Here is a 22,121-nt window from a genome sequence, read left to right on the forward strand (position 1 = left end):
ACGTGTTCAGGAGGCGTTTAATGACCTCAAGGGTCCCAAAGCAGCGGGACGAAGCGCGTGGTGCAGCAGGGTCCCCTTCCCCGGGGGGGGTCCCCACCACCATCCCCACCCCCCGCCGCCGGAGCCCCTTCCCTGGCACGGGGGTGGCCAGGGGGGCTCGGGGTGGGGGCAAAGGAAACCCCCCCAAAGCTGCACATTGGGGCGGGGGCAGAAATGGAGCAGGGGGGGCCCTGGCTCCCCTTTGCCCCCCCCTCCCCGGGGTGGGGGGGTTTAAGCAGCAGCGATGGGGGGCAAAGCGGGGGGTGGAGGAGGGGGGGGGCCGGTGCCGTGCCACCGGCTAGCACCAAGTGCCCTGTGGGGCTGGGGGGACAAGGCTGGGGGGGGTGGGGTGTGTTTGTGACCCCCATCCTGCCCCCGCCCCCCCAGGGCCATGCTGCTGCCCGTACCGGCACGGCGGTGGGCGTAGGGTGGGTGGGGGGGTGACAGTGGGTGACACCCCTCACTGCTTGCCGGGGGGCCGCTGGCGGGGGGCCACGATGCGGTAGGGCGGCTGGCCGCTGCCGCGCTTGCCGCGGGGGGGGCCGGGTGCTGCAGTGCCGGGGGGGCCGCTGCCCGAGCCGGGCTCCGGTTCTGCGGGGAGGAAAGGAGAGAGGCGTCAGGCGGTGGATGCCAGACCCCGCCCCCCCCCCCCCCCCCCCAAAAAAAGGAAGTCGCTGGGTGCTGTGGGTGGGGGTCCCCTGCCCCACAGAAACGGGGTTCATCGCCCCACACGGCAGCTCTGGCTGTCCCCAGGGACCCGCATGCTGGGAGAGGCGCACTGGGACTGGGAAGGGGGGGGGGACGGAAAAGGGATGTGAGGACCCCCCCACACCCCCACCCCCCACCCTGGGCTGGCACCCCTGCCTGGCACCCCCGGCCGGCACCCCGAGAGCCGGGGTCCCCCCTGCGGGAAAGCGCAGCTGGAAAGTAGAGGCGGAGGTGGGGGGAACGGGGAGGGGGGGCACCCGCCACCCCTCAGCTGGGCACCCTGGCATGGCGGGGACCGGGCAATGGGGTCTCCCTTGGGCCAAGGAGGGGGGGGGGGTCCAGGGGCTCCCTCCATCCAAGAGGAGCTCCAGGGGCTCCCCAGGTTGAAGGGCTCCTCCAGGACCATCCTTGGAGAGCTCCAGGAGCTGCCTTGGTCCAAGGGGGTCCGTGGTCTCCTTTGGTCCCCGAGGGGCTCCAGGAGCTCCCTTGGTTCAAGAGCAGCTCCATGGTGTCCCTCGATCCCAGAGGAACTTCACAGCCTTCCTTGGTCCAAGGAGCTCCAGGGTTTCCCTTGGTCCAAAAGGGGCTCCATGGTCATCTCTCTCAATCCAAGAGGGTCTCCATGGGTCTCCCTTGGTTTGAGAAGGGTTCCATGGGCTCCCTTGATGCCTGGGAAGCTCCAGGGTTTCCCTTGGCCCAAAAGGGTCTCCATAGTCCTCTCTCTCTCAATCCAAGAGGGTCTCCATGGGCCTCCCTCGGTCCTAGGGGGTTCCAGGAGCTCCCTTGGTCCAAGAGGGTCTCCATGGGTCTCCCTTGGTTTGAGAAGTGTTCCATGGGCTCCCTTGATGCTTGGGGAGCTCCAGGGTTTCCCTTGGCCTAAGAGAGTCTCCATGGTCATCTCTCTCAATCCAAGAGGGTCTCCGTGGGTCTTCCTTGACCCTGGGGGGTTCCAGGAGCTCCCTTGGTTCAGGAAGGTCTCCATGGATCTCCCTTGGTTTGAGAAAGGCTCTATGGTCTCCCTTGATACTTGGGGAGCTCCAAGGTTTCCCTTGGCCTAAGAGAGTCTCCATAGTCTCCCTTGGTTTGAGAAGGGTTCCATGGGCTCCCTTGATGCCTGGGGAGCTCCAGGGTTTCCCTTGGCCCAAAAGGGTCTCCGTGGTCATTCCTCTGAGTCCAAGAGGGGCTCTATGGTCTCCCTTGGTTCGAGAGGGGCTCCAGGGGCTCTCTTTGTCCGAGGAGCTTCAGGGTTTCTCTTAGTCCAAGAGGGTCTCCATGGTCTCCCTTGCTTTGAGAGGGGCTTCAGGGTCTTCCTTGAACCTTGGGGAACTTCTGGGTTTTCCTTGGTCCAAGAGAGTCTCCATGGTTGTCTCTCTCAATCCAAGAGGGTCTCCATGGTTGTCTCTCTCGGTCCAAGAGGGTCTCCATGGTTGTCTCTCTCGGTCCAAGAGGGCCTCCATGGTTGTCTCTCTCAAGCCAAGAGCGTCTCCATGGTTGTCACTCTCAACCCAAGAGGGACTCCACGGTCTCCCTTGGTCCTGGGGACCTGCTCCCAGAGGCTCCAGCCCCCTGTGCTCCATGCCCGCGCCCGGGGTGGGGGGTGAGGGGGCCGCGGCGCGCCCAGCTCATGCGGGGAGGGGAGGAAGGGAAGGTGGGGCGGTTACCTGGCCAGATGATGGCTTCCAGCAAGGTGACCCTTCTAGCCAGGACCTCCAGCCGGGCCTGCTGCCGCAGGAGGGTTTGGAAGCTACTGGCCTGGGGGAGAGTGAGAGAGCAGAGCAGAGCGCGCGTTCGCCCCGCGGCGGGCACGGCACGGGTGGCACGGCATGGCAGGGGTGGCAGGGCAGGGGTGGCACAGCACGGCATGGGGGGCATAGCGGGGGTGCAGCCCCAGCGGGCAGGGGGGTGCCGGTGCAATGGGTGGGGGGTGCCAGGTCTCCCAGGAGGGTCTCAGAGGGGTGCCAGCGGCTCCCGTGGCCCCAGGGGGGATGCCAGGGGCTCCCCCATCCCTGTGGGGTCGGGGCGGGGGGGCTGGGGTGCTTTGCGCTGACCCTGGGGCAGCCACAGCTGCCTGCGTGTCCCCAGCAGTGCCCCGATGGGGACACGAGTGTCCCCTGCCTGCGCCAGTCCCCAGCGGGTGCTATGCCGGAGGGGTGCTCCCCCTGCCACCCCCCCCAGCGCACCGAGCCCCTCTGCGTGTCCCCGGACACGTGGGGGGACACACGTCCCCAACTTGCCCAGGGGGCCACCAGGTCGTCCCCAAGACAGAGACTGTCCCGGGTGTCCCTGACCGAGGTGGGCAACACTGGGCAGTGCTCGGGGGGGGGTCCTGGGGTGCCCGGCCGTGGGTGCCCCGGTGGCCCTCACCCTACGAGCGGTCCCCAGTGTTGGCCATGATGCGTGGGTGGTGATGTCATGTACGTCTGATGACATCACGCTGCGGCCAGGGAGGGGAGGGGACACTGAGGGACCCCTCCCAGCCACTCCATGGCATCAGCAAGCCAAGGGCCACCCTGACGGCGTGAGGGCCTGGTGACCTACCGGTGGGGATGGGGGCCACCCCACGGAGCGGGGGCCACCCTGGGGGTCCCCGTCCCCTCCCGCGGCCCGGGCTGGCCCCCCCCCTACTCACCGTAGAGCCCAATCATTGTTTCCAAGATTAAAACCCTCTCCGCTAAAATCTTCAGCGCCTCGCGGAGCTGGTGCAAACCCTCCCCCTGGGGAGAAGAGAGGCAAGGGGGTGAGCGGGGGTGGGGGGGGAGGCCGGACCCCCGCATGGCCCCAGGCCGCCTGCCCTGGGGGGGACACGGAGGGGACGTGGGTGCCTTCCACATCCCAGCCCCTCCCCGACTCGCTGAGACAGCAGGGGAAGGAGTGGGGGTACCCTGGGGGGGGGACGGACAGACCGGCCCCCAACCCTACCCTGGGGGGGGTGGGTCTGAGCCCACCCCATGCCCCCAGTACGGCTCTGTGCCCCCTCCCCGCTGCTGGGGGGTCCTGAGGGGGCTGGCTTTGCGCCCCATCACCCCACGCAGGCACAGCGGGGGCCATGCTGGTGGTATGACCCCCCCCCGCCATGGGAGGGGGCAGTGTGAAGGGGTGGTACCCCCCTGCCCCAGCATTTTGGAGCGGGGGGAGGACGGCACACAACAAGCACAGCCAGGGACCCCCGTGCCATCACCGGGTCCCGGGGGGAGACGCGAGTGCAGGGCACGGCTGGGGACACCCAGGGATGGGACAAGGACATTGGGCACAACTGGGGACCCCCAGGCCATCATCGGGGTCCTGGGGGTGAGACATGGCACTGGGCAGCACTGGGCCCCCCCCCGTGCTGTCGTCACTGGGGTCCCAGGGACAAGATATGGAGCACGTGGCACTGCAGGGGACCCCCCCATGCAGTCACTGGGGTCCCAGGGACAAGATGTGGGGCATGTGGCACTGCAGGGGACCCCCCCATGCAGTCACCGGGGTCCCAGGGACAAGATGTCGGGCACGTGGCACTGCAGGGGACCCCCCCACGCCACTGTTGGGGTCCCAGGGATGAGGTGTGGGGCACTGGGCACAGCTGGGGACATCCTCGCCGTCACTGGGGTCCCAGGGACAAGACGTGGGCCACTGGGCTGGGGACCCCCGTGCCACCATTGGGGTCCCAGGGACAAGACGTGGGGCACTGGGCACAGCTGGGGACCCTCATGCCACCGTTGGGGTCCTGAGGATGAGACACGGGCACTGGCCACCGCTGGGGACCCCTGTGCCACCACTGGGGTCCCAGGGATGAGAGGCGGGGAAGAGGAGGGAAGGGGGCTGGGGGGCCCCCCCCCGCCTATCACCGCCCCCCACCCCAGCACCCACGGGTGAGCGACACCCTCCCCCCCCCTCCCAGTAGATGTGTCCCTGGTGCCACCCCGCTGCCACTCACCCAAGTGCCCTTCTCGCCCGGCTCGCCCCTGGGGCCCGGCTCGCCCTGAAACACAGAAAGGAGAGGGCCTGGCAGGGGGGGGCAGGGGGGGCTACGGCCCGGGGGGGCCCGACCCAGCAACGTACCTGTGCCCCGTCCTGGCCGCGGCTGCCCGGGTGGCCCTGGGGACCCTGCGGGGGGGAAAGAGCCCGTCGGCACCTGGAGGGGGGGCAGTGCTGGACCCTCCACTGTGGGAGATGCTGGCAGACACAACCCCCCCTTCCCCGGCTGAGACCGCCCCAACTCGTGTCACGCTGCTGGGGACTCACCCTGTCTCCCTTCTCCCCGGGGGGGCCGGCAGCTCCGGGTGCCCCGGCTCTACCCTGTACAAGGACAAGGTGGGTGCCATCAGCCCGCGTGGAGGGGGACCGGGGGGGCTCAGCCCACCCTGTGCCCCCCCGACCCCGGTGTTCCCAGCACTTACGTCAGGTCCTGGGGGGCCGGGTGGCCCGACGGGTCCTGGGGGGCCGGGGGGGCCTGCAAGGAGAGGGGACACAGCTCAGCTCGGCTGTGGCAGGCTGCCCCACAGCAGGGCACCCCCAAAGTGGGGGGGTAGGGAAGGGGGGGGGACATACACTCACCCATTGGCCCCACAGGTCCGGGGGGTCCGACAGGACCCACGATGCCCCCGGCAGCTTCGGTAAAGGTGTTGGAGAGGAGCGGGTCCCCTGGGGGAGGGCACAGGTGATGGGCAGGGGCCAGTCCCCCCCCCCCGGGGCTCCCAGCACCCCCCCAGCCACGCCACCCCCACCCTGGGTGATGCTCCCACCCAGGCCCCCGCTGTAGCCCAATCCCCACAGCCAGGCCCGTCGCCAGGGCAGGGATGCTCTGCCATGGTACATCCCCCCCCCACCCCCCCAACCCTATTGAGGGGACCCCCCCCACCCCCGTCCCCTCCTTACTGGGCTCGGCTATGCGGGGTATTGCTGGCCCCACGGGGGCAGGGGGTCCTGGGGGGCCAGGGGGGCCAGGTAACCCCTTCTCTCCCGGAAGCCCCCTGGCTCCATCCCGGCCGGGTGGTCCTGGGGGGCCGGGGGGACCTGCAGGGAGGAAGAGGAGGGTGAAGATTGGGGGGGGATGCCTGTTAGAGTCCGGATGCCTGAAACTGTGCAGCGCTGGAGCCCTTCTGAGCCCCCAAACCGCTGCACAAACCCCCCCACACTCCGAGATCTGCCCGCCAGGAGGGGGGCGCTCAGCTGGAGCCAGGCACAAGGCTTGGGGCCCCCCCCCCCGCCCCGGGGGTCCCCGTCCCCCCTTACCTGGTGGCCCCATTGGACCCTTCACCCCGGGAATGCCCGACGGTCCCCGTCCTCCCGCGTCTCCCTTGGGGCCGGGGGGGCCCCGCGCGCCGGGTCTCCCTGCAGCCGAGCAGCACCCTCAGGGGGGCACCCCGGGGACAGCCCCTCGGTGGGTGCCCCCCACCCACGGCCCGTCCCCACCGTCACACCCCGCTGCGCCCCTGGTGCGGGTCAGGGGGGGAGCATCGGTCCGGGGGGCACCCCAAGGGCAGCAGCCCCCACGCCGCGGCCCCCATCCTGCCCCAAACCAAAGCACTGGGTGTGTGTGTGGGGGGGGCACAGCCCTGCAAACCCCCCTCAGAGCTGGCCTGGTCCCCACGGGTGGCTCAACGTCACCGCCGTCCCCTGGGGACAGCTGGGGTGGGACCGCAGCCCCTTCCCCCGAGGCGAGTGGCTCCAAAAAGGGGTGGCCCCCCCCCCCCCCCCCCCCCAGATATTGATAACACCGGGGGCTTTTTCTGGGCTGGCTGGCATTGTCACCACGGTCGGTGGCGCAGGGTGTGGGTGGCTGAAGGAGGCGGGGGGGGACACAGCTGCCTGCCTTACCGTCATCCCCGGGGCTCCCGCGGGCGGCCGGGGACCCCCAGAGCTGCCCGGTCTCCGGCCCCCTGCCTGGGGAGATGGGTGCTGGGGAGGTGGGGGCTTCGGCCACCGACAGCCGGGCCACCTGACGAAGAGACGGGAGGGTTGGGTTGGGTGCCGCAGAGGGGTGGGGGCCATAAAGTGACCCCCCCCCACCCCCCCCCACCTCCTTGGGCTCCTGCGTCCCTCGAGGGGTGGTGGGAGCCGGGGCCGGTGGCACATCGCGGGGGGGGGGTCTCACCTGCGCCTCGAGGGTGGCGAGCCGGGCTGTCAGCTCCCCGACGTGGCTGCAGTTCAGGCACCCTGTTGGGGGGGGGGTGGGGAGAAAGCGGGGGCCACCGGCGGTCAGGTGCGGGGCACCCACCCCTCTGATGCAGCGCGTGGTGGCAAAGCTGGGGGCGGGGGGGTGTGGGGGGGAACTCACCTGAGAAAGCCGTGGGGCGCAGGGGGGGCCGGCGTGGGGCAGCGCTGGGGCGCCCGGTGTCCCGCAGGGTGAGGAAGGTGTGAGGCTCTGCCGAGGGAAAAAGAGGGGGGGGTCAGGAAGGGGGCAGCCCCCCCCTCAGTGCATTCCCTGTGGTGGGAGACCCGCCCCCCCCCCAAGGGCTATGGGGCTGGGAAAGCCTGCTGCCCCTTACCCCAAAATAGGGGGGGGTTGAGGGGGTGCAAAGGCTCCCGCTGCTTCTGCTCCATCCTCGCTCCTGGTGAGCCTCAGAGCCCCCAACCCACCCCATAACCCTCCGCCAGACCCCCCCCAAACCCACTCATGGTCCTGAACCAGCCCCCCCAAACCCACACCATAACCCTCAGCCAGACCCCCCCCAAACCCACTCATGGTCCTGAACCAGCCCCCCCCAAACCCACACCATAACCCTCAGCCAGACCCCCCCCAAACCCACCCACGACTACACATCAGATGCCCCCAACCCACCCCCATAACCCTCAGCCAGACCCCCCCCCAAACCCACACACGGTCCTGAACCAGCCCCCCCAAATCCACCCCATAACCCTCAGCCAGACCCCCCCAAACCCACTCACGGTCCTGAACCAGCCCCCCCCAAACCCACCCCATAACCCTCAGCCAGACCCCCCCCAAACCCACTCACGGTCCTGAACAAGCCCCCCCCCAAATCCACCCCATAACCCTCAGCCAGACCCCCCCAAACCCACCCATGGCCACACACCAGCCCCCCCACAACCCACCCCATAACCCTGAGCCAGCCCCCCCAAAACCTCCACGGTCCTGAACCCCACCCCCCAAACACCCCACGGACCCCCCCCAAGCGAGACCCCCGGCTCGAGGATAGCTTTGGGGGGGGGGGGGCACATTCCTGGGGACACGGCCCATATCCACGACCCACGGCGGGGTCCCAGCACCTCGTCCCCACCGAGGGAACCGGGGGACAGCAGCTTGGGGCCACCCGGCGTGTCAGCAAAGGGGCGTCTGGAGCAAAGCTGGCCGCATCGTGGCCCCCCCCCACCCCCTTCCTCCCCCGCTCCCCCCGCGCTGCCACCCCACCCCGGCACGGCCACCGCCATGCTGCAGGGGACAGCCAGCGCCGCCCTAAATGGGCCCAGATGTGGGGGCACCCGGCCAAGCACGCACAGAGCAGGAGGAGGAGGAGCCCCCCGCCGCCCCCCCACCCCGTGCTGCCGCCACCCAGCTGGCTGTGGAGCCCCCCCCCAGTGCCAGCCACTGTCCCATAGGCCCTCGGTGCCACCCCGCTGTCCCCAGTGTGTCCCCACCCCTGGGTGCCACCCGCTCACCCATGCCCCGCAGAGCCAGCGCCCTGGGGGAGAGGGAGGGAGGAGGATGTGGGTGACCATGGGGACAAAGCGACACACACCGCGCCCCCCCCCCCCCCCCCCCCCCCGGGTAAGGAGGCAGGCTGGGGGGCCAGCGTGCTGTCCCGCCATGCGTGGCACAGCCTGGCACCCATTCATCCACCCGCGCGGGCAGCTGCCCACCCGCAGGCAGGGACGGCGGGCAGGCAGCCATCCCCTCGGGGCACAGCCATGCGCCCACCCATGCAGGAATGTCCGTCTGTCCGGCCGGCCGGCCACCCACACCCCACCCGTCCATCGACCTTTGCAGTTATTCCCCCCCCCCAGCCCACCCTCCCGCCCCCCGGCACAGCCAGCCAAGCATCCATCTGCCCACCCACCCCTGCATCTGCCCGTCCAGCTGAACGCAGGGCCATCCGCCCGTCTGTCCCTCCACCCACCCACCCAGCCACCCACAGGAATCCCTCTCCAGCTCTCCACCCACCCATCCAGCCACCCGCAGGGACATCCACCCGCTTATCCACCCACCCGCCGACACTGGAACATCCAGCCAGCCATCTATCCACTTAGCCATTCCTCCATCCATGGACACAGCCATCCCCCCACCCACCCACAGGAACATCCACCCACCCACCCACCCATCCATCCATCCATCCATCCATCCATCCATCCATCCCCTTATCTATTCATTCATCCATGGACACAGCCATACATCCATCTACCTACAGGAACAAACCATCCATCCACTCACCCACCCACGGGAACACCCATCAATCCACCCATTCACCCACTCAGAAGAACATCTACTGACCCATCCACCAAAGAACATCCCCTCATCCTGCTATCTGTCCATTCATCCATCCCTCCATCCATCCACCCACCAAATAACATCCCTCCATCCCACTATCTGTCCATTCATCCATCCCTCCATCCAACCATGCAGAAGAGCATCCATCTATTCATCTACCTGTCCACAGAGGAACATCCGTCACTCCATCCACCCACAGAAGAACATTCATCCATCCACAGAAGAACAGGCATCCATCCATCCATCCATCCACAGAAGAACATCCATTCATCCATCCATCACATCCATCACATTCATCCCATCCATCCCTCCCTCCATCCACAGAAGAACATCCATCCATCCATCCATCCATCCATCCATCCATCCATCCATCCATCCACAGAAGAACATGAATCCGTCTATCCACAGAAGAACATCCATCCATCCATCCATCCATCCATCCATCCATCCATCCATCCCATCCATCCCATCCATCCCATCCATCCCATCCATCCCATCCATAGAAGAACATCCATCCATCCACAGAGGAACATCCATCTGTCCGTCTGTCCATCCGTCCGTCCATCCGTCCATCCATCCATCCGTACCCATCTCTCCATCCAGCCCTTCCCACCCTCCCCATCCCCACCAGCGATGCTGATGGTGGGGGACCCCAGCCTAGCCGCAACCCCTGGGTGACACCACCCCACCCTGGCCATGGAGAGGACCAGCAGCCCAGCACCGGGGACAGGATGAAGCCCCTTCCCACGGCCATGCCGGCTCCTACCTTCCTCGCAGTTGGCCCCGGTGTGCCCAGGGCAGCACCTCCACTCCAGCGCCGTGACCGTCTTGTAGGTCACCCTGTAGATGGGCCGGACGATGGTGCGGTAGCTGCTGGCACAGAGTGGGGCAGCGCTTCAGACCCATCCCAGGGGCACCTCAGGGTGCTGGGGTGGTGGTGGTTGGGGGGGGATGCCGGGTGCCCTTTCCCAGGGGAGGCACCACTCACCTGCCCCCGCTGCAGGCCAGGGGCCAGCGGCAGCCCTGGAAGACCCGCTGGAGGAAGGTGCCATTCTGGACGTGGCACGACACCGTCCGCGTCACCGTGTAGGAACACCAGTTGCTGGAAGGGAAACAACCGGCACCCTCAGCCCTGCCTGGGGGGGGACACTGTGGGGCTGGCGGAGGTGGCACCCTCAGACCTGCCTGGTGGAGCTGGCAGAGGTGCCACCCTCAGCCCTGCCCGGGGGGGGGACACCATGGGGCTGGTGGAAGTGGCACCCTCAGCCCTGCCCAGGGAGGACACTGTGGGGCTGGTGAGGTGGCACCATTAGCCCTGCCCAGGGGGGACACCGTGGGGCTGGTGGAGGTGCCACCCTCAGCCCTGCCCGGGGGGGGGATACCGTGGGGCTGGCGGAGGTGACGGTGCCACCCGGGCTGTCCCCCCACCCCGGTCCCAGGGGGTTTGAAACTGCCCCGGGAGATGCTTTCGGGGTGCCCATGGGGGACCCTCCGGGGGCTGCCTTGGCACGCCGGAGGTGGGGGGGGGGGGAAGGGGGGGGAGGTCCTGGGGCCCCACATTCCTGCTGCATTCCCGACCCGGCACGGCGCTGGCGCCGGCTGGCCTGGAGCGGGGCCCGGAGCCCCCCCCCTGCGCCCCCAGCCCACCCCGCACAAAGGCTCCTTTCTTCGGCCCCCCCCCCGCCGGCTCCTCATGCCAGGCTCTCTGCCCACCCTGCCCTCCCCGGGCATCACACCCCCCCCCCCGCCCCCCAGCCTCAGTTTCCCCCTGCAGAGGGGGGGGGGACACCCGTGCCACCGCGCCGAGCCGCCCCCGTCCCCGCGGCGGGCAGGACTCGCCGTACGCTCGGCGCTGTACCCAGGCTGTGCAATTTGGGTTAAAACCCGAGTTTTTTGGGACCGCCGCGACGCTGCTAGCAGGGAGGCGGTGGCGGTGAGGACGAGCGGGTGCCATTGGGGGGGTGGGGGGACGACGACAATTGTCTGGGAGGTGCCGGGGGGGGGGGGGGGGGGGGACGGGGACAGCAGGGTGGCACAAGGGCTTTCCGGCCGGGCAGCGTGCCAGGGCCACGAAAGCGCCCAGCCCGCCGGGGGGGGGGGGGGCTGTCACCACGCTTCTGCTGCCACCCCGCCACGCCGAGCGGGGACAACGACACCTCTGTGTCGTCCCCCCCCCCCCCCCCCCATCCCTACCCAGGGTGACAGCCCCCCCCCCGGGTGGGCACGATGCTCCCCAGGCACACGGGGATGGCATGGGATGCGGCGGGGGTGCCAAGTGCCGGCGGGGATGGGGATGGGGACGGGTCCCGGCCCGTTTTCCGTCTCGCCTGGCAGAGGTGGGGGAATGCCCCCCCCCTCGGGGAGCGGGGCAGGAGCTGGCGGGCATCTGCGTGCCAGCGCTCGCATGGCCCGGCCTGACCCAGCCCACCCGCTGCCGGGCCACCACTCGTGCACCGAGCCGGCCCGGGCTCTGCTGCCGGGGCATGCAAACACCTGGGGCAAAGCCCACCTCGGGGGTGGCTCCGAATCCCACCCCCCCTTCCCAAAACCAGCTTTGTTCCCCCCCCCGCCCCCCCCCCCCCAACTTTCCCGGCTTGGGCATGTGGGACCCCAGAGATGCATTAGCCCAATGAGAGGGATGGGGCTGGGGCTTATGGGGTTGGGGCTTGTGGGCCCCCCGATGCCAGCAGCGGGGTGGTGGGTGCCGGGTTGTGGGGATCCCGGGGAGCGGGGGGGGGGGGACACGGCAGGGTGGTGCCAAGGCGCCAGGGGCTTCCTGGGCTTGGCCGGGAGGGGAAGGGGAAATGAGGCGGCTTCTGCCCGTCGCCTCGCCGACCCGAGCGGAACCGGGAGGTCCCGGCAATCCGGTGCCGGAGACACGGCCAGAGCCAAAGGTTTCCTGTAAACAACCCCCCCGCCACCCTGCCGACCGCTCCGCCGGGACGGCACCATGGGGACAGGGACCACAGACCCCCAAACTGGGCAGCGGGCTGTCCTGGCCCCTGCCGCTGACCCTGCGCCAGTCCCAGCATGCCCAGGTAGCCCCAGTAGCCCCAGTGTGTCCAGACAAGCCCTGTAGCCCCCCCCCTCCATGTCCCAGCACCTGGCTATCCCTGGGGGCTCTGGTAACTCCAGCAGTGATGCTAGATCCGGTAAGTCCTGCTAGCCCCAGTAACCCCCCAGTAAGCACCAGCAATTCTTGCTAACCCCAGTAACCCCCAGCCCCAGTACCTCCCGCTAGCCCCAGTAACCCTCAGGCCTGGAAAGTCCAGCTAGCCCCAGTAACTCCCCAGTAACCGCCAGTCCCAGGAAGTCCAGCTAGCCCCAGTATCCTCCAGTAAGCCCCAGCCCCAGCAGCACCCAGCAGCCCTGCAGCTTTCCCAGCTCCAGTAGCCCCAGCAGCGCGGACCAAGCAGCCCCTGCCCTACTGTCCCCAGCAGCCGGTGCCCCCAGTAACTGATGCCCCCCAGTACCCCGAGTCCCCCAGTACCCGGTGCCCACCCCGCCCTGTACACGATACACCCTGGTACCAGGACCTTCCCCCCCCCCAACTAGTACACGATGCCCCTTTGTACCCGGAGTCACCAGTACTCGACACCCCCGGTACCCAGAGCCCTGGTTCCCGATGTGCTCCCTGCCCGGTACGCGATGCCCCTGGTAGCCGGAGCCCCCGGTTCCCGATGCCCCCCCTGCCCGGTACCCGATGCCCCTGGTAGCCGGAGCCCCCGGTTCCCGATGCCCCCCTGCCCGGTACCCGATGCCCCTGGTAGCCGGACCCCCCAGTTCCCGATGCCCCCCCCGCCTGGTACCTGATGGCCCCGGTACTCAGAGCCCCAGCACCCGATGCCACCCCTGCCCGGTACATGATGCACCCTGGCCGGAGTACCCGGAACCACCGGTACCCAACACCCCCCAGCGCCCGGAGCCCCTCCATACCCAATACCCCCCCCGCCCGGTACATGATGCCCCCCAGTGCCCGGAGCCCCCGGTACCTGATACCCCTTCTGTCTGGTACCCGATGCACCCCGGTACCCGGACCCCCCCGATAACCGGTGCCCACATCCCCCCGTTACCCGGCGCCCCCCATCCCCTCACCTCCACCTCCCCTGTCCTCCCCGTGCCAGACCACCCTCCCCCTGTGCCTGCGCTCCATCTCCACGGTTTCTCCTCCCAACCCCGTGCCCGGAGCTCCCCCCGCACCGGTGCCCCCGTGCCGGTACCTGCGGGCGGCGGGCTGCAGCAGGGCCGGGCTCCGGCGGCGGCGGCGGCGCGGCAGGAGCAGGCAGCAGAGGGGAGGCAGAGCCCAGGGGCGCGGGCAGGAGCGGGCAGCGGCGGCAGGGCCCCGCCATGGGCTCGGCGTGGGGCGGCGCTGCCCGGGCACCGGCACCGGCACCGGCACCGAGCGGGGCGGCGGGCGGGGGAGGGGAGGGGGAGGAGGGATGGAGGAGGAGGAGGGATGAAGGAGGAGGAGGAGGAGGAGGAGGGACCCCCGCCTCCCCGCCTTCCGCCCCGCCGGCCCGGGGGTCCCGCTGGCCGCACGGACGTCGCGGGGGGGGACAATTTGCGGGGGGCACATACTGGCCCCGGGGCGGGGGGGAGCAGGAACAGCCCGGGGGGCCGGGGCGGGGGGGGGGGGTGTCAGCGAAAGCGAAGGGAGGGGGCACCGGTGTGGGAGGTGGTCCCCGTGTGAGCCCCCCGCGTCCCTCTGCGTGGGTACACACGCGTGTGTGGGTCCCTGTGTGCGCATGGGGACACACGGGTGTGTGTGTGTGTGTGTGTGTGTGTGTGTGTGCTGCTGTGTGCGCATGGGGACACACGTGTGTGTGTGTGTGTGTGCGCTGCTGTGTGCGCATGGGGACACACGTGTGTGTGTGTGTGTGTGTGTGTGTGCTGCTGTGTGCGCATGGGGACACGCGTGTGTGTGTGTGTGTGTGTGCTGCTGTGTGCGCATGGGGACACACGTGTGTGTGTGTGTGCTGCTGTGTGCGCATGGGGACACGCGTGTGTGTGTGTGTGTGCTGCTGTGTGCGCATGGGGACACGCGTGTGTGTGTGTGTGTGTGTGCTGCTGTGTGCGCATGGGGACACACGTGTGTGTGTGTGTGCTGCTGTGTGCGCATGGGGACACGCGTGTGTGTGTGTGTGTGTGTGTGCTGCTGTGTGCACATGGGGACACGCGTGTGTGTGTGTGTGCTGCTGTGTGCGCATGGGGACATACGGGGGTGTGTGTGTGTGTGTGCTGCTGTGTGCGCATGGGGACACACGTGTGTGTGTGTGTGCTGCTGTGTGCGCATGGGGACACGCGTGTGTGTGTGTGTGTGTGTGTGCTGCTGTGTGCGCATGGGGACACGCGTGTGTGTGTGTGTGTGTGCTGTGTGCGCATGGGGACATACGGGGGTGTGTGTGTGTGTGTGCTGCTGTGTGCGCATGGGGACACACGTGTGTGTGTGTGTGTGTGTGCTGCTGTGTGCGCATGGGGACACGCGTGTGTGTGTGTGTGTGCTGCTGTGTGCGCATGGGGACATACGGGGTGTGTGTGTGTGTGTGCTGCTGTGTGCGCATGGGGACACACGTGTGTGTGTGTGTGCTGCTGTGTGCGCATGGGGACACACATGTGTGTGTGTGTGTGCTGCTGTGTGCGCATGGGGACATACGTGTGTGTGTGTGTGTGCTGCTGTGTGCGCATGGGGACACGCGTGTGTGTGTGTGTGTGCTGCTGTGTGCGCATGGGGACACACGTGTGTGTGTGTGTGTGTGCTGCTGTGTGCGCATGGGGACACGCGTGTGTGTGTGTGTGCTGCTGTGTGCGCATGGGGACACACGGGGTTGTGTGTGTGTGTGCTGCTGTGTGCGCATGGGGACACACACGGGTGTGTGTGTGTGTGTGTGCTGCTGTGTGCGCATGGGGACATACGGGGGTGTGTGTGTGTGTGTGTGTGCTGCTGTGTGCGCATGGGGACACACACGGGTGTGTGTGTGTGTGTGTGCTGCTGTGTGCGCATGGGGACATACGGGTGTGTGTGTGCGTGCTGCTGTGTGCGCATGGGGACATACGGGTGTGTGTGTGTGTGTGTGCTGCTGTGTGCGCATGGGGACACACGTGTGTGTGTGTGTGCTGCTGTGTGCGCATGGGGACACACGGGGGGGTGTGTGTGTGTGCTGCTGTGTGCGCATGGGGACACACGGGGGGGGGGTGTGTGTGTGCTGCTGTGTGCGCATGGGGACACACGGGGGGGTGTGTGTGTGCTGCTGTGTGTGCATGGGGACACACGGGGGGGGGTGTGTGTGTGCTGCTGTGTGCGCATGGGGACACACACGGGTGTGTGTGTGTGTGCTGCTGTGTGCGCATGGGGACATACGGGGGGGTGTGTGTGTGTGTGCTGCTGTGTGCGCATGGGGACACACGTGTGTGTGCGTGTCCCTGCGTGTGCGTGGGTGCACACACATGTGTGTGCCTCCTGTGTGCATGGGCACGTGTGTGTGTGTGTGCATATGCACGGGTGCACACGTGTGTATGCGCATGGTTTCACACATACGTGTGCTTCTGTGTGTGTGAGGGTACACACGGGTGTGTGCATGGGCGCACACACGCGTGCTTCTCTGCGTGCCTGGGTACACACATGTGCGTACACCCCTGTGCACGCACATGTGTGCGTGTGCAGGGGTACACACGTGTGCGTGGGGATGCCTATCTGTGTGCTTCTGTGCGTGCACGTGTGCGCACGCGTGTGTGCGTGGGTTCACACATACGTGTGCTTCTGTGCGTGCATGGATACGTGTGCGTGTGCGCGTGGGTGTGCACAGGCGTGCGTGCATCCCCGTGTGTGCACATGTGTGTGCATTGGTACACGCGTGGGTGTGCACGTGCGCGGGTGCACCCCTATGTGTGTGCTTGTGTGTGCTTGGGTACACACGTGTGCGTGCGTCCCTGGGTACGCACACGCGTGCGTGCGCGGGCTCACACACCCGAGCGCTTGGGTGTCTGCACGTGTGCACGCGTGTGCGTGTGCTTTCGTGTGCGTGGCGACACACACCTGAGCGCTTCGGTGTCTGCGTGCGTGCACGCGTGTGTGCGCATGGGTACACGTGTGCGCGTGCATGTACGTGCGCGCTGGTGCACGTGTGTGCACCTGCGTGTGCATGAGTACACCCGCGTGCGCGCAGGTGTGCGCACACCCGCGTGTCCTGACACCCACCCCCACGTGCCCGCCCGTGTGCCGTGGCCCGCAGGCCCGTGCGTGTCTGCGCGCACGCGGGTGTGTTTGCGTGTGCGTGTGTGTGGGTGCGTGTGCGTGTGTGCGGGTGCGTGTGCGGACGCGGCCCGCGTGCGGGTACATCCGCCTGTCTCCGCCTGTTCTTCCGCCTGCCTCATCCATGTGTGCGCGTGTGTGTGGTCCGTGTTGGGGCGTGCGAGGCGGCCGCGTGTGTGCATGGGCGTGCGTGGGTGGTCCCTGCTGGGGGGGGTGTGTGTGTCAATGGCGGGGGGGCCCTACAGGCAACGTGTCTGTCTGTCTGGGGACACATCCCCGCGCCGGCAGCACCCCGGGACCCCCCACCCCTCTCCCCTGTGGGGTGTGGGTGGGGGCTCAGCCCCTGATCAAGGCTGTCAGCACCCCTCCCCCCCCGCCTGCAGGGGGGGGCCCAGGCGGCCGGATGGGCGCCCAGCTGCTAATCTGCTGTGTCCCTTCCCATGGGGACAGCGGGGAACCCAGGCGGCTGGGCCCCCCCATCTGTGGGGTGGGGGGGTCCGAAGGGGAGCTGGCCTACGTCTTCCACCCCCCACCACCCCCCCCACTCCCCAGCATGGGGAAAGCCCTGTCGGGGTGGGGGGGGGACAAGCAGGACAGGAGGATTCCACACGTGGAGGGCATGAGGGAGCCCCCCCCCCCACCTATGGGTGCCCCCTTCCTCTGGCTGGGGGGGGGTGGGTAAGGGGGGGAGCTGGCACAGCACAAGCTGGGGGGGGGGGGGGTGTTGTGTACCCCCAAAGTACACACCCGCACCTGGGGGTGCCCCGACTCCCTGGGGGGACCCATGCCCATTGCCCCCGCCTGCGCCCCGGCTGGCAGCCACCCCCCCTTGGTGGTTAGAGCATGGAAGGGGGGGGGGTGTCCCCAAACCCCTCCCCTACCCCCTGCTTCAGTGCCGCTGGCACCCTGACACCCCCCCACACCCCCCCCGCCGCGATGTGACCTTGCTGCAGGGGACGCGCTGTTTACCCTCGTGGGTGCTCGGAGGAGCCCAAGGTCACCCACGCTCCTCCTCAGACTAAACAAGGCCGTGGGGGCTGGGGGGGGCCCTGGGTGTCACACCGGGTGATGCACGTGTGTGCGTCACCCCCCCCAGAGCTGGGTGGTCCCCCCCACCCCGCCATGCACATGTCCCTCTCCCAGTCCCAGGTCCCCGCGCTGTCACCCAACTCCAGGTCCCCATGCCATGGCCCAGCTCCATGTCCCCACGTCATGCCCCTGATCTGACTTCAGGTCCCCGTGCCATGTCCCTGTCCCAGCTCCAGGTCCCCATGCCATGTCCATTGTCACAGCTCCCCCATGCCATGTCCCCATCCCACAGCCATGTCCCCATAGCACATCCCATCTCCAGGTCCCTGCCCTGGCTCCATGTCCCCATGCCACGTCCCTGCTCTGGCTCCAGGTCCCCATGCCACATCTCTTCTCCTAGCCTATGCCATGTCCCCATCCCAGATCCATGTCCCCTCTTCAGGTCCTTGCCCTGGCTCCATGTCCCCATGCCATGTCCCTGTCCCAGCTCCAGGTCCCCATGCCACGTCCCTTCTCCCAGCTCCGTGTCCCCATGCCATGTCCCCATCCCACATCCATGCCCCCATAGCATGTCCCCTCTCCAGGTCCCTGCCCTGGCTCCATGTCCCCATGCCACGTCCCTGTCCCAGCTCCAGGTCCCCATGCCACGTCCCTTCTCCTGGCTCCGTGTCCCCATGCCATGTCCCCATCCCACATCCAGGTCCCCATGCCACATCTCTTCTCCTAGCCTATGCCATGTCCCCATCCCAGATCCATGTCCCCTCTTCAGGTCCTTGCCCTGGCTCCATGTCCCCATGCCACGTCCCTGTCCCAGCTCCAGGTCCCCATGCCATGTCCCAGGTGATCTTAGAAGAGGGTCCTGAGCCAGGAGAGGGCTGGGGGGGAGGCAGGTGGGGCTGCTCAGGTCAGTTATGGCCTGTTAGTAAGTGCAGGGCCCTGCCACACGTCCCCACCAATGTCCCCAGCTCTGCGTCCCCCCCTCTATGACCCTGTCGGCTCCCCGAACAGCACGTGCCCTCCCAGCCCGGTTCCCGGCGAGGTGGGGCATGGCGGGATGGGGAGAGGCTGCTGGTGGGTCCCAAGGGTGCTGATGGGGCTCACACAATGGCGCCCTGGGACCCCCACCCCTGCCTGGGACCCCCACCCCTGCCTGAGCCGTGCCATAGGGTGCCAGCCCCATTTACCCTGGGGCCGGCTCCTGACATGAGACCTGGGTGCAGCTCATTGCACCGATGGGGCAGTGGGTGGCTCCTGCCCATGCAGGCCAACGGGGAGCCGAGTCCCCCACCGCGGGGACGGGGACAGGGATGGATGGGTGTCCCCTTGCTCGACCCCGCTCCGCCCCTGTCCGTCCCGGGGGGTGGGTTCTGAGGGCAAAGACAGAGCCGGGGCCACCAGGTGGCACTGCGAGGCCACCACCGTGGCCGTCCCTGCCTGGCCCTCGGCCACCCCCAGGGCCAGCCCCGGTCGCCGGCCGTTCCACCCGGCCAACCCCGCGGTCTGTGAGTGTCCCCTTCCCGGGGGATGATGGGGCCGGAGGAACGACCCCTCTGTCCCCAGATCTGTCCCCTGTCTGTCCCTCCACCGGCGTGGCCACAAGTGGCAACCCCTCTGTCCCCAAATCTGTTCCTCCATGGGCACAGCCAGAGTCACAACTCCCCTGTCCCCAGGTCTGTCCCCTCTGCAAGCACGGTAAGAGTGACAGCCCCTCTGTCCCCAGATCGGTCCCCAAATCTATCACTCTGCAGGCAGAACCCGAGTGACACCCCCCGTTGTCCCCAGATCTGTCCCCGTCCCCAAACCTACTTCTCGGTGATGGGTTGGTGATGGAGGCAAGCAGGGCAGACACTGGAGTGTCCCCGCGGCTCAGGGCCCTCCTGCCATCTCCCGTGCCTCAGTTTCCCCACGGGGCTGCAGGAACCACATGCCCTAAAGGGGGACAAGGTGCCCGCCCCGCTCCCCGACCAGGCTGGTCGCCCTGGCAGGCAGCCCCCCGTGGGGACACCCCACCCCACGTGTGGGTGCTCGCCCCTCTGACACATGTGTGTGTGTCCGTGCCCCAGGGCTGGGCCACCTGCGGGTGCCACTGTCCGGTCCTGCGCCGGGTGTCGGTTCCTGGTGTGGGTGCTGGGTGCCTGTCCCCCGTGTGTGTCCCCAGTGTGGGTGCCCAGTCCCCCGTGGGCGTCCCTGGTGTGGGTGTCTGGCCCTGGTGCAGATGCCCAGTCCCCTACATGTCCCTAGTGCGTGTCCCCAGTCCCCCGTGCATGCCACTGGAGTGGGTGCCCAGCCCCAGTGCGGGTGTCCAGTCCCAGTATAAGCCCCTGGTGCAGGTCCTTGGTCCCCTACGTGTCCCCAGTACAGGTGCCTGGTTCTCTAGGTGTCCCCAGCGTGTGTCCTCCATGCGTGTCCCCAGTAAGGATGCCTGGGCCCCTGTGTGTCTCCAGCGTAGATGCCCAGTTCTCTACATGTCACCAGTGTATGTCCCCGGTCCTCCATGCATGTCCCCAGTGAAGACGCCTGGTCCCCTGGGTGTGTCCCCGGTGCGGGTGCCTGGTTCTGGTGTCGGTGCCCAGTCCCAGTACAGGTCCCTGGTGTGCGTGCCCAGTCTCCTACGTGTCCCTGGTGCAGATGCCCAGTCCCCAGTGCATGTCCCTGGTGCGTGTCCCTGGTCCCTGTGTTTGTCCCTGGTCCTGGTGTGTGTCCCCGGTCCTGGTGTGTGTCCCCGGTATAGATGCCTGGTTCTGATGGGTGTCCCTGGTGGGGGTGCCAGGTCCTGTTACAAGTCCCCGGTGCAGACACCCGGTCCCCAGTGTGTGTCCCCACTGCAGAAGACTGGTCCTGGCGCATGTGCCCGGTCCCGGTGTGTGTGTCCCCAGGCCCAGTGCATGTCCCCAGTGCAGCTGCCCAGTCCTGGTGTGTCCCCACCGCGTGTGCCTGGTCCTGGTGTGCGTCGCCAATGTCTGTGCCCGGTCCCAGTGAGTGTCCCCGGGGGGGATGCCATGTCTTGCTGTGAGTGTCCCTGTGTAGATGCCCAGTCCCCGGTGCCAGTCCCCGCTGTGTGTGCCCGGTCCCGGTGTGTGTCCCTGGTGGGGATGCCCAGTCCCTGGTGCGGGTGCCTGGTTCGGGTGGATGTCCCCAGCACAGGTGCCTGGTCCCGGTGCGTGTCCCCAGTGGGGATGCCTGGTGCTGGTGCCAGCCCCCAGTGCAGATGCCCAGTGCCGGCCTCTGGTGCGTGTGCCCGGTCCCGGCACATGTTCCTGGTGGGTGTGCCCGGTGCCAGCCCCCGATGCTGATGCCCAGTGCACGTCCCCAGTGCATGTCCCCAGTGTGTGCAGCCAGTGCCAGTGTGTGTCCCCGGTAGGGATGCGCGGTGCTGGTGCCAGCCCCCTGTTCAGATGCCCAGTGCGTGTCCCCGATGCGTGTGCCCAGTCCTGGCGTGTGACCCCGGTGGGGATGCCCAGTACCAGTGCCAGCCCCCGGTGTGTGCGCCTGGTCCCGGTGCGTGTCCCCAGTGGGGATGCCCAGCGCTAGGCCCTGGTGCAGATGCCCAGTGTGTGTCCCCGGTGCATGTGCCCGGTGCCGGTGCGTGTCCCCAGTAGGGATGCCCAGTACCAGTGCCAGCCCCTGGTGTGTGTGCCTGGTCCCGGTGCTTGTCCCCGGTGGGGATGCCCGTTCCCAGTACATATCCCCAGTGGGGATGCCCGGTACTGGTGCCAGCCTCCAGTGCATGTGCCCCGTCCCGGTGTGTGTCCCCAGTGGGGGTGCCCAGTGCCAGCCCCTGGCACAGATGCCCAGCGCATGTCCCCGGTGCGTGTGCCCGGTCCCGGTGCGTGTCCCCGGTGCGGGTGCCCAAGTGCCGGTGCCAGCTCCTGGTGTGTGTGCCCGGTCCCAGTGCGTGTCCCCGGTGGGGATGCCCGGTGCTGTTGCCAACCCCCGGTGCAGATGCCCAGTGCCTGTGCCCGGTGCCGGTGCGTGTCCCTGGTGCGTGTGCCCGGTCCCGGTGCGTGGCCCCGGGGGGGGGGTGCCCGGTGCTGTTGCCAGCCCCCGGTGCAGATGCCCAGCGCGTGTCCCCGGTGCGTGTGCCCGGTGCCGGCGCGTGTCCCCGGTGCGGGTGCCCGCGCGGCCGTGCGCGCCGCCGCCGGTGCCGGTGGCTGCCTGGCGCTGGCGGAGCGCTGCCGCCGCCCGGCCCCGCGCCCGCCGCCGCCGCCGCCGCTGCCGCCGCTGCTCCCGGTGCGGCTGCGGGTCCCGCTGCGGCTGCGGCTGCCGGAGGTAACGGAGCGGGGCGATGCCGGGCGGCGGCGGCGGCCATGGCGGGGCGGGGGGTGCCGGCTCCGGGGGAGGGGGGGTGGCGGCGGAGGGACCGTGCACCGGAGAGGGGGGGGACACACCGTGCACCGGGGAGGGGGTCGACGACTAGGGGTTGCCGTGAACCGGGGTGGGAGGACAGTGCAGCGGGGGCTGCCGTGCAGCGGGGGGGGCTGGGGGCTGCCGTGCAGCGGCGATATCGGCTACCGGGGGGGCTGGGGGCTGCTGTGCACCGGGGGGGGACCGTGCACCGGGAGCCGGGCCTGGCATCCCCCCCCCTCGCCCCGGGCAGAGGAGCCGGGTCCCGGAGGAGGGGGGGCTGGCACCGGGGGTCGCCCCCACAGCCGGGTCCCGTGGAGGAGGGGG

The 22,121-nt window shown here is 68.6% G+C and overlaps 2 protein-coding genes across 2 annotated transcripts in view; one reads left to right on the forward strand and one right to left on the reverse strand.

The window, feature by feature from the left end:
• EMID1 (EMI domain containing 1) overlaps nt 1-22,121 on the reverse strand; it is a 23,421-nt gene continuing 1,300 nt past the window's right edge. The window contains 17 exon segments of the mRNA XM_074606897.1: nt 1-630; nt 3,377-3,461; nt 4,664-4,708; nt 4,789-4,833; nt 4,972-5,025; nt 5,127-5,179; nt 5,284-5,370; nt 5,605-5,742; nt 5,962-6,060; nt 6,547-6,667; nt 6,824-6,885; nt 7,007-7,093; nt 9,939-10,045; nt 10,161-10,274; nt 13,393-13,465; nt 13,468-13,541; nt 16,206-16,221. Of these exon segments, the coding sequence (XP_074462998.1) occupies nt 500-630; nt 3,377-3,461; nt 4,664-4,708; nt 4,789-4,833; nt 4,972-5,025; nt 5,127-5,179; nt 5,284-5,370; nt 5,605-5,742; nt 5,962-6,060; nt 6,547-6,667; nt 6,824-6,885; nt 7,007-7,093; nt 9,939-10,045; nt 10,161-10,274; nt 13,393-13,465; nt 13,468-13,541; nt 16,206-16,221 (1,391 nt within the window). The 3' untranslated portion in view covers nt 1-499.
• Nucleotides 21,587-22,121, forward strand: part of DTX1 (deltex E3 ubiquitin ligase 1) — a 13,169-nt gene continuing 12,634 nt past the window's right edge. Inside the window, exon 1 of the mRNA XM_074606583.1 lies at nt 21,587-21,719. The gene's annotated coding sequence lies outside the window, so the exon portion shown is untranslated. The remainder of the gene's footprint in view (nt 21,720-22,121) is intronic.

This window comes from Larus michahellis, chromosome 13 (assembly GCF_964199755.1).
Source record: "Larus michahellis chromosome 13, bLarMic1.1, whole genome shotgun sequence".
Classification (NCBI taxonomy): Eukaryota; Metazoa; Chordata; class Aves; order Charadriiformes; family Laridae; genus Larus; species Larus michahellis.